Source organism: Pecten maximus, chromosome 5 (assembly GCF_902652985.1).
Source record: "Pecten maximus chromosome 5, xPecMax1.1, whole genome shotgun sequence".
Lineage (NCBI taxonomy): Eukaryota > Metazoa > Mollusca > Bivalvia > Pectinida > Pectinidae > Pecten > Pecten maximus.
Genome location: NC_047019.1, coordinates 12,014,384 through 12,030,420, shown reverse-complemented (window position 1 = coordinate 12,030,420; position 16,037 = coordinate 12,014,384). Strand labels below are relative to the sequence as shown.

The 16,037-nt window shown below is 37.1% G+C and overlaps 1 protein-coding gene across 1 annotated transcript in view; it reads left to right on the top strand.

The window, feature by feature from the left end:
• The window catches only part of LOC117327166 (activating signal cointegrator 1 complex subunit 3-like), a 268,184-nt gene that overhangs the window by 132,653 nt on the left and 119,494 nt on the right, over positions 1–16,037 (top strand). The window contains 5 exon segments of the mRNA XM_033884019.1: positions 6,476–6,613; positions 7,508–7,628; positions 10,633–10,707; positions 10,710–10,764; positions 11,803–11,928. Of these exon segments, the coding sequence (XP_033739910.1) occupies positions 6,476–6,613; positions 7,508–7,628; positions 10,633–10,707; positions 10,710–10,764; positions 11,803–11,928 (515 nt within the window).

Genomic DNA, 16,037 nt, shown 5'->3' with positions numbered 1-16,037 from the left:
TTTTTTTTTATCTAGCTTGGAATTTTCTATTATGTTTAGCTTCTAATGTAATATCTTGTTTCAAATTCTATTTATTAAAAAAAAAACACGTACTGTATTTTAACTTTTTCTTGATAGAATTTATATTTCGGATTGAAGTTTGATACATCACCATTGTAGCGGAACTTGACTGGGTCGACCAGGTAGCTCAGTTGGTAGAGTGTCCATCTAGAGTTCAGAGGGTCCGGGTTCGAACCCCGGTCTGGCTGCTACATTTTCTCTTTCTCCTGTTACATAATTGGAGAGCTAGTCTACCCTTGTTTAATTAAAGCATTGGGAGTTATAATGCTTATAGCAAGGGGATATCCAAACTTGTGGTCTTCAGTGGCGAAGACTTGAAAAAAGGAGGGAGGAATGTAGCAAAATTGGACTGGGTCGATCATCGGCAACAAGGTAGCTTACAGTTAGTAGAGTGTCCGTCTAGAGTTCGGAGGGTCCGAGTTAGTAGAGTGTCCATCTAGAGTTCGGAGGGTCCGAGTTCGTAGAGTGTCTGTCTAGAGTTCGGAGGGTCCGAGTTAGTAGAGTGTCCATCTAGAGTTCGGAGGGTCCGAGTTAGTAGAGTGTCTGTCTAGAGTTCGGAGGGTCTGAGTTAGTAGAGTGTCCATCTAGAGTTCAGAGAGTCCGAGTTAGCAGAGTGTCTGTCTAGAGTTCGGAGGGTCCTGGTTTTGAATCCTGGTCTGGCTTCTACATTTTCTCTTTCTCCTGTTACACTACTGTAAAGATATCGTGACGTGGTACTGTAATAACTGTAGGTGTGAACTAGACCAGTTTATGATGAAACATGAATATCGCTTCACCTTAATACTTGGTATTGGACGATTGTAATCAAACAGGAAAGATACAGTACAGTGGGGAATCACTAACTAACGTCAGTTAAATCTTTAATTATTTATCCATACAAGAGGAGAAGACTTTAGGAGGTGATGTCACATAGAGGTATCTGTCTTCCCAGGCAAAGTGAAAGTGGTGTAAATAAATGATGAGATGCTGCCACTAGAGATTATATAGAGACCAGAGTTTACTCCACATACAGAGTACCTTGTAGCTTATTATTTTACTAGTCATCTGTAACTTCATTGTCAACATGTCAATTGAATAAGTGATGTTTTGAAGAATTTTATAAAATGTTGAGTCATATATTAGATCATTGATGTAAGTCAGGCTATACTCTACCATATTATAATCCAAGATGGCAGCCAATATTTCCCCTCTTGTATAGGGTCTTGTATTTGGGGAGACTGTATTATTTGGCCTCAATCCCTCACAACTATGTTCAAGTCCTTGATAAACTATACGAGAATAAGTGGAAGATTCTTCAGTAATACAACTACATGTATATATTTATTTTACAACATTTCAAAGCTAGTTTTATGTTAATCAGTTTCGATTGGCGGGAATTTTTTGTGAGGGCCTGAGGGGTCTAACACTATGGGAGAAAACTTAAGATCCTGAAGAAAAATTCCATGTGATTCGAGGAAGGTGACCTTGTATACACTTTCATATCTGAAAAGAAAATCAAATTAAAAGATTAAAACTTATAATTAGGATTTTTTTTTAAAAAGATAACCATTACCATATTCAGATTCTTTTCAAGAATATCTACAGCCCTAACAAAATTAGTAACATAAGCTTTGTTGGAAAACACAAATTTATAGAAAATCCTTCTCTGAAATGAAGGCAGAGAATGTTTTGTATATTCCTCCATTTTCCTGAGTTATCTCCCTTCTATACCCCATCACCGGCCTTTAAGTTGCCAAGGTGAAGGGCGGATACATTATACCACTACGTCGTCTGACTGCACCTTCTTTGATAATACCTGGTAACCTTATTATGCGGATTAACTTAATAAATAATGATCAAATTAGTCTTTGAGGAAGTATCCTAGCTGAATACATAGAAAAGATGACTCAATCGGTTCTTGACATAAGGTTACCAGTATTGTAAAACAAAAACAAAAAGTGCTTATGTAATTGATATTAATCTCAGAGATTCACTTTATAAACTCCGTCACTGATACCAAGAACCATTTGGTAGAGATCTACCTGGTCTGAGACAATATAAACCTAATTACGTTGATTTACGTAGGGAATAATTAGGTTTAGTCTGCTAGACAATTCCAACTAAATATAGGATGTCTTAGGTTATACCGACAGTCCACTGCCTTGACACAGTGATCAAATTATCTGGTCTGATACCGAGGCATGGCAATTAAAACCAAAATTGACTTGTAAATCGTACAAAGTTCCTAGTAAATACTGCAGTGGGAAGCAATGGCGTTATCTGTGAATTAGACCTTGTTTACAACCTAATGTAGAACACCGTTCATTTGCTCTCATGACGGACATTGATACGTAGAAAATTGGTAGCGGGAAGGGATTCACAGCACTAAAAATTGCATTAAATCGAAGATTTATCCTGATTAGCAATGTCTCCGAACTCATGAAGCAGACTCGTTTCAATGCCGCCACAAATATTTAGAATCTGTACGGGGTTTGTGTGACAGTATTAGTGTAATCAAAAATTGTCATCTTTCTGATAATGGTTGACTCCACTGGGTTTTACCGTTTTTAATCTTTTTACCGATTTGAATCTAATGCCAACTCGTTTCTTTGCATGCGAACAGAAAATTATCAAGTATATAGGTTTCTGTTGTGTGTCAACAGGGTTTTACAGTATCTTAGAGAATATGTGTGTCGAGCCAATAAAAAGACCATTATAAGGAATCGTGATGTTGTAACCTCATTAAGGAACACCACCAGGGATTAAGGAAGATCACCTGTCAGTCTAGATGAAGCCTGACGTGGTGAGTGGGATGGAGGTCACATCCGGTTGTCCATTGATGAGATGTGATATTTAGAGACCAGGAAAGTCATGGCCCCTGGACAATACTATTTCCTATAAACAGACTTTCATCAGTTCTGGGTTTAATATGTAGGTCAGTGTTTTGTTTCAGTCTAGACTTTATCATCAGGCCAATGTGAAACATAGAACACAGCTATAGGTCCTAAACTGTCAGTGAGGGAAGAAAAATGGTCGCAGACATGGAACGAATACACAGATTTCTACACTCTGTTAGTTATATTGTACTTTTATGTATTCCAGGTGATAGGAACCCTTAGTGTGTTTGTATAAAATGGTTTCCAGATTACAACACGATCTTCTCTTTGGTAAAATAAGATTTGCAAACTGACGTGGTGAAAGGCTTGTGATTCCAGAGTTTATGACATTGTTGACCAGCATTCACTGTGGTGATATGCTTGTGATTCCAGAGTTTATGACATTGCTGACCAGCATTCACTGTGGTGAAAGACTTGTGATTCCAGAGTTTATTACATTGTTGACCAGCATTCACTGCAGTGATAGGCTTGTGATTCTATAGTTTATGACATTGTTGACCAGCATTCACTGTAGTGATAAGCTTGTGATTCCCGAGTTTATGACATTGTTGACCAGCATTCACTGATAGGTTTGTGATTCCCGAGTTTATGACATTGTTGACCAGCATTCACTGATAGGTTTGTGATTCCCGAGTTTATGACATTGTTGACCAGCATTCACTGATAGGTTTGTGATTCCCGAGTTTATGACATTGTTGACCAGCATTCACTGATAGGTTTGTGATTCCCGAGTTTATGACATTGTTGACCAGCATTCACTGTAGTGATAGGCTTGTGATTCCAGAGTTTATGACATTGTTAAAGCTGATTTACTAAGACAAAATTACACAACAGACAATTCCCAGTACTTGTGAGATATTGAAATGAAAACTGAATGTTATTAATATCAGTAAATAAATACCATATGTTAAATGTGAGACATTAGTCCGTTATTGGCATATGTTAGATATGAAATATCAGTCAGAATACCATGTGTTCAATATGAGTAATCCATAAATGATAAACCAAAATTTAATTCAATATTACAAAGTAAAAAACTCATAATATGTTTACATTTTCAAATATTTTGCCTTATAGTATATTCCAAAACACATTCTGCCTATTAAGTGACACCATTATACAGAAATAATAATTAATTCATAAGTACTGATATTAAATATGTATGTTAAATCCATGATGGAAAAACAAAATCTCTGAAAAAGTAAGTCTGTTTCTGCAAATTGATTTTTTCAGTTTCAAGGTTTTTAAAAGCTGACATTTACCAGGTATATCTTGATCTCGCATAATAATTAAACTAATCCATCCGGCTTTATCTCTTTAAAAAAAAAAAAAAAAAATTCTTTGTCAACGATCAGCATGTCTTCCTATTTATAATGATCATTTGAATTGGTCTAAATGAATTTTGTTTGAACAGTTCCTCTAATGATGAGACCTTTTAGCCTTGCCACTGTACAGGGCAATTGCATGGTGATCAAACTATTAAGTTCAAGGAGAAAATCCTTTTATCTCGTGATAAATTACAGGAAGAGGGAACAGCAATGCTGCGGGTAAAAAGTACTTTGCTTTTTAAGGATTACAGTGGGTTTTTTCGTATCGGTTTTTATTGAAATTGCTATTTCTTTCTTTGTTGAGATAGAATAACACATGTAATGGTCTCCATGGTATTCTCAGGAAATTAAAATTTGTTGTTGAATTAACACACAAGTTAGAGACATTAGGGTCAAGGCCGACATTTAGCAACTGTCTGGTATGCATTCTCCCTCGTTAGTTCGTGCTCTGCGACAATGACCCCTATGAGAGAGAAAAGAGAAAAAATATCTAAACTAAGATTGATGAGGATTCGATAATGGTCGATGGTGTTGGAGTTATACCAGCGGACAAGTCTTTTAAAATGCTTTCTGAAAATGGGAAATTTTCCTCGTTAAAATAAATTATTTCTGGTCACAGTTTAAAAACAACATTTTGTATACGGAGTTATCGTATCCAAATATCTGCTGAACATTGATCAAGTCGTGAAGCATCAAACGTAACAAGGAGAGATATAATGCATGGACACTGGAGGAGGATTATTTATGTACTACAGAATCATGGTATATGTGTTTAGTGTATATGTAAAATAAACCATTTACAAATAACGGCCTGTAGTTGAGTTATCTGTGAGAATGAGTTCACATGAATCATTATTTATGCTACTATCAAATTATATCTCAACATTTTAGATACAGTTTTGAAGGGGCTCTTTATGTAGATAAACATGCCATCTCTGCATAACAAAAACCTGTCTATAAAGGTCACATGTACACAACAAAAACCTGTATATAAAGGTCACCTGTACATAACAAAAACCTGTCTATAAAGGTCATCTGTACATAACAAAAACCTGTCTATAAAGGTCACATTTACACAACAAAAACCTGTATATAAAGGTCACCTGTACATAACAAAAACCTGTCTATAAAGGTCACATGTACATAACACAAACCTGTATATAAAGGTCACCTTTACACAACAAAAACCTGTATATAAAGGTCACCTTTACACAACAAAAACCTGTATATAAAGGTCACCTGTACATAACAAAAACCTGTATATAAAGGCCACCTGTATATAACAAAAACCTGTCTATAAAGGTCACCTGTACATAACAAAAACCTGTCTATAAAGGTCACCTGTACATAACAAAAACCTGTCTATAAAGGTCACCTGTACATAACAAAAACCTGTCTATAAAGGTCACCTGTACAAAACAAAAACATGTCTATAAAGGCCACATGTACATAACAAAAACCTGTCTATAAAGGCCACGTACATGACAAAAACCTTTCTATAAAGGTCACCTTTACACAACAAAAACCTGTATATAAAGACCACCTGTACATAACAAAAACCTGTATATAAAGGCCACCTGTATATAGCAAAAATCTGCATATTATAAGACTACCTGGTTTAAATTGGTTCCCATTGTAAAACATATATTTTATATGAATCTCTATAAAGGCCGCCTATATATATAACTAAAACTTTTGTATAAAGGTCACATGTACATAACAAAACCTGTGTATAAAGGTCACATGTACTTAATAAAACCTGTGTATAAAGGTCACATGTACATAATAAAACCCGTGTAAAAGGTCACATTTACATAATAAAACCTGTGTATAAAGGTCACATGTAATAATAAAACCTGTGTATAAAGGTCACATGTACATAATAAAACCTGTGTATAAAGGTCACATGTGCATAATAAAACCTGTGTATAAAGGTCACATGTACATAATAAAATATGTGTATAAAGGTCACATGTACATAATAAAACCTGTTTATAAAGGTCGCTTGTACATAATAAAACCTGTTTATAAAGGTCACATATGTACATAATAAAACCTGTTTATAAAGGTCATATGTGCATAATAATTTTTTTGAAAAAAATTGTCTATAAAGACTATCTGTATATAAAAAACCTGTCCATGAATGCTACCTCTATATACCAAAAACCTGTCTATAAAAGCCACCTGTATATAACAACATTTTGGTTACAGATGGAGAACTTGATATGTGGGATTCGGGAGACGAACCTGAAGCTGACGTTGGCATTTGGAATAGGAATCCATCATGCAGGTCTCCAGGAACGTGACAGGAAATCAGTAGAAGAGCTGTTTGTGAACCAGAAAATACAGGTAAGTTTGACATTTAATAGTAAAAACCCCCAAAAATGTTTTCTACAATATTTTCAAAAATTTTGATTTTGCAATTATAAGGATCATACCTTACACAAAGTGTTCATCAATCTCGTGACAGATTGGAAGATCCTATACACTAATTCATAGACAACTAGAGTATAGCTCTCTGGTGATTGACTTAGTTTCCTTTCTTCATTTTTTTTCTTTGTTTCCCCAAACAGAAACTAGAATCATTTAGAGTCCAGTTCCTTTTGTTGAACGCGAGATACCCTTAGATAGGACACACAATCTATAATGTAAATTAAACTTTTATTGTACAATGTTTTAATTTATCAGTGTTATAATTTATGAATTAAATAAATTATTCCACTTATACTAACAGTTTAAACATTCAATGGTTCTGGGGTGGGAAGAGAAGTAACTTGTACAATCTTGCAATAATGGTTGTATGTCCAAAGGGCAGTAACTCTTGTTAGCCTGGAGACTCAATTGTAATTGGAGAATATATTTGTATTGTTTATAATTCCATCAACAATATATAAGTAATTTTAGGCCACTGTTGATTCTTTGATTAGTCATTCTTGCAACAAAAATCCTTGTCTACCACAAACAAAAAATTCTGTTATTACTGAAAAGGTTTTAATTTAAATTGAAAAATGTAATCTTGCCATCAAACTTTTATTTTTTACAAATGAGTTGAATAAAATGAATTTTTCAGGAGTTTGAAACATTTTTTTTGCTTGCAAGTTTCATTTTATTTCAAGGTATTTTTTTATTGTCCTAAAAATGAAGACAAATCAGGGCTTATTGAACACTATAACAATTACACTATTACAATATACAACAATATACAATATGGTTTCTGTGATATAACATGGACGTTTATTTCAGGTTTTGATTGCCACTAGCACTCTTGCCTGGGGTGTCAATTTCCCTGCCCATCTAGTCGTTGTCAAGGGAACAGAGTTCTTTGATGGAAAGACAAGAAGATATGTTGACTTTCCCATCACCGGTGAGACAATTAAATATTTTATGATACACCAAAGAGTAATTCAGGATGACTTTAAAACATGGTGGTTATAGTGATGAAGGATAATTGAAAATTAGTTTGATAGTTTTTAGGTCATCTGACCCGTCGTTCGCCGTCCGCCGTCCGCCGTCCGCTGTGCGTAAACTTTTCACATTTCAAACTTCTTCTCAAGTTCCACCAGTGGGATTGAGCTGAAACTTGCCTGAAATGATCCTGAGATGGCCCTGACCAAGTGTTGTTATTTTTCGGGTCGGTCCGAAATCCAAGATGGCTGCCATAGGCGCCATTTTGAAAACACATTTTAAACTTCTTCTCATGTTCCACCACTGCTATTGAGCTGAAACTTGCCAGAAATGATCCTGGGATGGTCCTGACCAAGTGTTGTTATTTTTCGGGTCGGTCCAAAATCCAAGATGGCCGCCATAGCCGCCATCTTGAAAAACACATTTGAAACTTCTTCTCAAGTTCCACCAGTGCTATTGAGCTGAAATTTGCCTGAAATGATCCTGATATGATGCCGACCAAGCGTTGTTATTTTTCGGGTTGGTCCGAAATCCAAGATTGCCGCCATAGCCGCCATCTTGAAAAACACATTTTAAACTTCTTCTCAAGTTCCACCAGTGCTATTGAGCTGAAACTTGCCTGAAATGTTCCTGATATGATCACGACCAACTGTTGTTATTTTTCGGGTCGGTCCGAAATCCAATATGGCCGCCAGATCCGCAATCTTGAAAAACACATTTTATACTTCTTCTCCAGTTCCATTGGTGCCATTGAGCTGGAAATGGGTGAGGATGTCAAGGAAGGCGAGCCAACATAATGTTGTTATTTTTTCGGCCTCGTAAAAACTTTGAAATGGCAGCAATGGTGGCCATTTTGTAACATGATTGCGCAATCATGGTTTTCCTGAACAACACCTATTTCAAACTTCTTCTCAAATTCCATCAGTGGGATTCAGCCCTAACTTACCAGAAATTATCCTGAGATGGCCCTTACCAAGTGTTGTTATTTATCGGGTCGGCCAGAAATCCAAGATGGCCACCATGGCAACCATCTTGAAAAACACATTTTATACTTCTTCTCCAGTTCCATTGGTGCCTTTGAGTTGGAAATTGGTGAGGAGTTTTAGGAAGGAGGGCCAACAAAGTGTTAATATTTTTCTGCCTCGTAAAATCATTGACTTGACAGCCATGGCGGCCATTTGTAACATGATTGTGCAATCATGGTTTTCCTGAACAATGCCTATTTTAAACTTCTTCTCAAATTCCCCCAATGTGTTTCAGCTGTAACTTACCAGAAATGATCCTGAGATGGTCCTTACCAAGTGTTGTTATTTATTGGGTCGGTCAGAAATCCAAGATGGCCACCATGGCAAACGGTGCCACTATATACTTGCTACAGAGAATACATACTACAATTATATAAGGTTTTTAATTTAGAGTCAGATGACCGTTAAGGCCCCTGGGCCTCTTGTTGGTTTGTATTGTTTAAAGTCCTGTCGACAGCTAAGGTCATTTAAGGACGGCCTGCCCTGTGTGTGAGACTGTCAACAGTTGAGGTCATTTAAGGACGGTCTCCCTGGTGTGTGAGACTGTCAACAGCTAAGGTCATTTAAGGATGACCTCCCCTGTGTTTGAGATTGTCAACAGCTAGGGTCATTTAAGGATGACCTCCCCTGTGTTTGAGATTGTCAACAGCTAGGGTCATTTAAGGATGGCCTCCCCTGTGTGTGAGACTGTCAACAGTTGAGGTCATTTAAGGACGGTCTTAAGTGCGAGACTGTCAACAGCTAAGGTCATTTAAGGATGACCTCCCCTGGGTTTGAGATGCGTATGGTGAATGTGTGTGTTTTGGGAGGCTGTGGTATGTTTGTGTTTGTCTCATGGTGATACTGTGGAACTGATACCTACTTTATAGTGCTACCTCACGGAAGTATACTGCTGAAGGCAGACCTCGGCCGGTCACATCATACTGACAACAGTCGTCCAACTCGCATAATGCTGAGTGTTAAATAAGAGTAAATTACCATTTTTATAGACTAGGGTGTGTTTAGGCCAGGGGACAGAATTCAAAGCCTTTCTCACAAGGTAAGCACTCAACTATTGGCTAAAATTGAGGCATTGTCAAAGGAGACATTGAGAAGAAGAACGTTTTTTGAAAGAAGAGAAAAGACAATATCCCAAATTTAGTTGCCTCTTACAATCATACACCATACCTGCAAGGACAGTAAATTTATTGGAAGGCCAATGGTTATACAATCAAAGATTATGAAAATAAATAACAAAACATGTGATTACCTGATGCCATCCAAAGTGGAATCAGAGCAAATTTTGCATAACTGGTCCTTCAGATCGCTACAAAGTCATGAAGGAATCTTTGTTTGTTGAAGGGGAACAAATTTTTGCATAAATGGTAACTCTCATGAACCCCCTCCTCCTCTAAACTGAATAGATATTTTTACCAAACTTGTTCACAAGCATCTGCATTCTTTGTCCAAGTTTGGTCTGTAGCATCCTTTGAAGGAGGGAAACATAAATCCTTGGGTCAAGAGGGGTGGGACCCAATAAGGGAAATAGATGTAAGTTATTTGAATAAGTACTAGTCATCAGGGACTGAATGGAGTTCGACATATGGTTTGATGAATTTTGATCAAAATCTGGTTGTTTCAAAGAAACATTTTGATTTCCTTGCATGGTACTGCATGGTACTTCATGGTACTGCATGGTACTGTATGGTACATGCCAAGAGGCAGATTCTAAAATGGAAAAATAGATTAAAATTGCAATATTGCCAATGGCCAGGTGAGTGATGCAGGCCCCTTGGATCTCTTGTTATTGAACAAATTTACAATCGGTAGGTCTTTAATTTTCCTAATTCTCATATGAAAAAGTTCAGCTATGATATCAATATCAAGAGTTAGCTCCCTTGGTACACATTAATTTTGGCTAAGTTTGAGTTACTTTAAAGTGTAACGTTTGATTGACAGATGTGCTACAGATGATGGGGCGGGCTGGACGTCCCCAATTTGACGACCAGGGTGTGGCTGTCATTCTTGTCCATGATATAAGAAACATTTCTACAAAAAGTTTCTCTACGAACCGTTCCCTGTGGAATCAAAGTAAGTTGTTCATTTGGCTGGTATTTCTTGAATAATTTACAGGTGATATCAGAGCTAGTTTTATTGGAATTCTATATTATTTCTATTTCCTTTTGATGGATTAGTATCATATGATCCAGCAGGTAGTCCATGCATTTTAACAACCCAATCCATTTCTATTTCAGTTAACATACATACAAGGATACATGTATTTCTGAATGATAGCTACAATGTGGACTTTATTTATTTTACAACAATTGAGAAACAAGTCATATCATCTTGTATTAATCGTGTTTGTTGACCAGGATGGAAGCGTGAAGGTTCTTATTGTGGAAAGAAACCAGAATTAAACTACTGATCAGACAGCTAGGTGACCTCTGTGTAATCTACACGTACAGTATCTTCACTGTTTCAAATCATTAAAGTGAAAATCAAAAGATTTTTGGTAGGGAGGTACATTTCATTCAAGGGGGACATTTTGGTAGAGGTATAAAAGTATCCGGATACGTTGTTTGCAGAATAAAATGTATCTGGAAACTTTCTATGTGGGAGGTACATATTTATTTACAAGGAAACACTTGAGAACAGATTACCTGTTTATTACACTTAACAGTAACATATATAAATACAAGCTACCGTTCGGCGTTTGAGGGGCTACTCACTCAATACAAAAACCCTACACACTTATAGTATACAAACTTAACAAATTTGGAATCAGAGCAAGACTCTAATGATACAGAGACGCAACTAGACCCTGAAAGTTTCCAGAGAAGCTGAATAAGCTAGCTATAGACCCTCAACACTAAGAGAAAAGCTGAAGCATGCTGTCATAAATATTCTATTATAAAAGATTGGGGGTGAAATTACCCAGGAAATAAATGCCAAAATTGATCAAAATGTTTCAACAAGAGTGAAACAAAATGTTTCAACATTGAGTGAGAGCCCCTATATTATGCATGTCACTGGCCACATATATGAACAGTGAATGTACTGAAGATATCTTTATCTCTTATATTTCCGATATACACATATTTTGCATCATCACACGTATATTTTCAGCCTACTAGATGTACTACCGGACCATCTGAACGCTGAGATTGTAGCAGGGACGATCACCTCCAAACAGGACGCCATGGACTACATCACCTGGACCTACTTCTTCCGGAGGCTGGTCATGAATCCAAGGTAGGTCTTTGTTTTATAAACACAAAATACAATCCAAGGGAGATAACTCTGCTGAGCCTGTCAGAAAATGCAGTCAGAAGCAGTTCACCATGAAAAAAATTGTGCTCCTACAGTATATTTATGAGTTTCGTTGGTATTTGTTTTGTTTCAGTGTCTTGTTTTCAGATTTATTGTTCCACAATCATCTTAGAATGTGTTTTTCAGAAAGTGCATCCAATCCATGTATCTGAGAAGGATTGTTTTGCAGGATTCTGTATGATATCAACCAGCGAGTACAGTACATACTGGTAATCAAAAATATTCTGTAATGAGGTATAAATTAGATGTGGACAGAATATGATGTATTATAACTGCTGGACCTACATAGAAGTACTCTATTTTCTATAAGAGCTCCTTAAGAGACATAGTAAATATTTTGTTTTCTTATTTTGGATGAAATTTAAAAAGGATTTTAATTAAAAAAAAATTTTCATTTTTTTTTGATGAAATTTTAAATAGACATGATTATTTTGGTGAATAAGTTGTGAAGTAAATTACAAAAAAGTACAGTATGTATAATGTATTAATGACTGTTACAAAGTTATATGCCAGATGCGGTTATAGAGTTCACTGCCAGAATCAAGATGTTTGAGTTTACATTTATATAATAAATCGATGACGTAATACCTGAAGTTTAAATGAAAAATATTTTCTTGTGGTTAGAACTGGAAATAAAACCTGTTATTTTTGATGTTGAAGCCTTCAGATCAAAACATTCCTGCTTTACAGATACTTCAAATATTTGAAGCAATATGGCATTTGATTTCAATATCGTGTTATCTTGTACACACAACGTATGTTTATTTACTTTGGAAAAGAAATATTGTACAAACAAAGAATACTGCCAATTCTTATATCATGCACTTTGTGTAGAAAACTAGAAATTTGCCAAATTTCAGCTGCTTTTACTTATGTAAGCAGTTAACAGGAGATCGTTTTTCATTATCTCGTTTATAATCCTGAATTACGCCTGGCTTTGTGTATGCCAACGACTGATCATCATTTGGACATCTCTTGGAGGAGTTCATCCATATATCAATGTCGCCTCAGGAACATGTAGCATCTTGTCCCGAAATCGTGTACTAGCAAAGGTCTGGATATACTGTATCTTTAGCAGTTGTGTGGTCCTTGTAGTAATATCTTCACGGTTTCTTTTGGTACTGTCGAACATCTCGTTAACACAGTAAGGACATAAAATTATAAGGATAATCATCGATCGTTGCTAGTATTTTTGCCTACATAATGAAATTTATGTGGATTTTTATCTTACAATAGTTGCTAACATCTCTAACATACTTCATGTTCAGTTATATGTTATTTTGAAAAGATTGAAATATATCTGTCCCCCTGAACTTATTATAGTTTACACAAACATTCCAGTACAAAGCCAAAGTGAGGCTCCCTGGATGATATACAAGGCTCAAGTCTTAAAGGAGTGGGATGACTGATTCTCCCTTTGTCAATACAATGTGGCCGGGTGGTGTGTCCTGCTGGGTATCTACGGCAGTATGCTTCAATAAGATAGCACTTTAAAGGCACAAAAAAGGCCTCTGGATGTCCCTGATGATACATCCACTCCGTCGCCAAAACGAGTAAGGCACCGGTCAGCCATGCAGAAAAACATGGAACAGGCCTTGTACGTCTGGTTCACCAATACACGTTCACAGAATATTCCTGTTACTGATGACATTTTTAAGGAAAAGGCCCATCAATTCTGCGCTATCACAAAAGACAAATAAAACATACTGAAGCTTCCCAAAATACACGCATACACCCCACGCATACACCTCATGTATCCATCTCCCACGCAGGGAGGCTGTCCTAAAATGACCTTAGTTGTTGATAAGACCTTAAACATACAAAACCAAACAAAATCAAGATAGGTTCACAATGTCATTACCAAGTGTTTAGAGTCAGTTGGTCATATGTTCTAGGTTTGAGACTAGGAGACCTCATCCTTTCTGCATCATGTTTGAGAATTTAGTTTCCCTGTAGTAGATTCCATGCCAATGTGCAAGGCTTGAGACATTCTGTCGGAGGCCAAATCTAGGCTCACTGGATCTTGTACGAGTCTTAAGACTTTCTCTAGGAGGTCAGAGACTCACTGGATCATGTACGAGGCTTGAGACTTTCTGTAGGAGGCTAGAGGCTCACTGGATCTTGTACGAGGCTTGAGACTTTCTGTAGGAGGCTAGAGGCTCACTGGATCTTGTACGAGGCTTGAGACTTTCTGTAGGAGGCTACGGCCCACTGGATCTGGTACAAGGCTTGAGACATTCTGTAGGAGGCTAGAGGCTCACTAGATCATGTACGAGGCTTGAGACTTTCTGTAGGAGGTAAGAGGCCCACTGGATCTTGTACGAAGCTTGAGACTTTCTGTACGAGACTTGAGGCTCACTGGATCTTGTACGAGGCTTGAGACTTTCTGTAGGAGGCTAGAGGCTCACTAGATCATGTACGAGGCTTGAGACTTTCTGTAGGAGGTAAGAGGCTTACTGGATCTTGTACAAGGCTTGAGACTTTCTGTACGAGGCTGGAGGCTCGCTGGATCTTGTGCAAGGCTTGAGACATTCTGTCGGAGGCTGGAGACTCACCAGATCTTGTACAAGGCTTGAGACTTCCTTTAGGAGATTTAAGACTCCATGGAATTTATACAAGGCTTCCAACTGCCTTTATGTGACTAACTTGAGGCTCACTGGATCTTTTGCGAGGCTTGAGACTTCATTAGGAGACATGAGGCTCCATGGAATTTATACAAGTCTTGAGACTTTCTTAAAGAGACTTAATTGAGGCTTTATGGATCTTGTATGAGGATTGAGACTTCCTTTAGGAGACTTGAGACTTCCTATCAAAGATTTGAGGCTCACTTAAACTTATACAAGGCTTGAGACTTTCTAAAGGAGGCTCGAAGCTCACTAAAACATGTACAAGGCTTTAGAATTTGAGCCTATAGGAGTCTGGAAGCTCACTCCAGGGTTGCATAGGGCCTGACAGTATATAACCATACACAACATGAGAGTGGAATGTTGTTTTTATTGCCTGGTCATTTAAGCCTTCACCTTCTGTGTTATGATGTATCTGACGGGGAACGTGTAACCCCTACAAATTTACAGCTTGCTCAATAACTTACAGCCGATAAGTTTTCTGGAGATAATTCATGTCAGACTTGTCAGTTTAGGCTTATAGAACATTTTTACCTACTGGTTTTAGGGTATTTTTTCCGAGAAGGATATAATGAAACTCTTCTTCTTCTTTTTTTAACTGACATTGATAGATACAAGACGTCTACAGAAAGTTCCTCAAAGATTTATATCCCTTCCGTACTTCTGTTAACAAAAAAACTACAAAATCATTTACAATAAATCTTATGTTTATATACTTGGGTTTTATAGGGAAACAGATCTAAGTAAGATCGGGAATTTTGTGATTAGGACCATAAGATACAGCCATTTTGGTATGTGCATATATATGGTTTAAGTTGTTTTGACAATTAAACCTTTACTTAAGTTATGATCATTGTCCATGGGAGGTAGTTAGTTACTGGTTTACTGCCTACATGACTTCGCCTATTTCTAGGTTTCTTTTCAACAATTTTAGCCAATACGTTTTCTGTTGGCTTTAGCTAGTTACTGGTTTACCACCTATATGACTCCGCCTATTGCTAGGTCTCTTCTTATCGACCGTAGTCAGTGTTTGTCGCATTTGTTAATTACCGATTTACCACCTACATGACTCCGCCTATTGCTAGGTCTCTTCTCACTGACTGTATCGTCAGTGCTGTGTCGCCATTTGTTAACAACCGGGATTGTTAATTACCGGTTTAGTCTTGGAACGAAGTGTCCTGTAATAAGTTTGTGACTAGTTTTAGGGGACTATCCGTCTAATATGTATCAGGGCTCACAGGGGGGATAACTCTTACAAGCAGTACGCGATAACAATTTATGAGTGTTTCGTATCCAATGGTTTGACGCCGATTCTGAAACATAATTTTAGCTGATGTACATATGCCATGTCACAGCTGCCGTGGATAGTCAGATAGCTGACTCTTAATACAAACAAATAACTGTGGA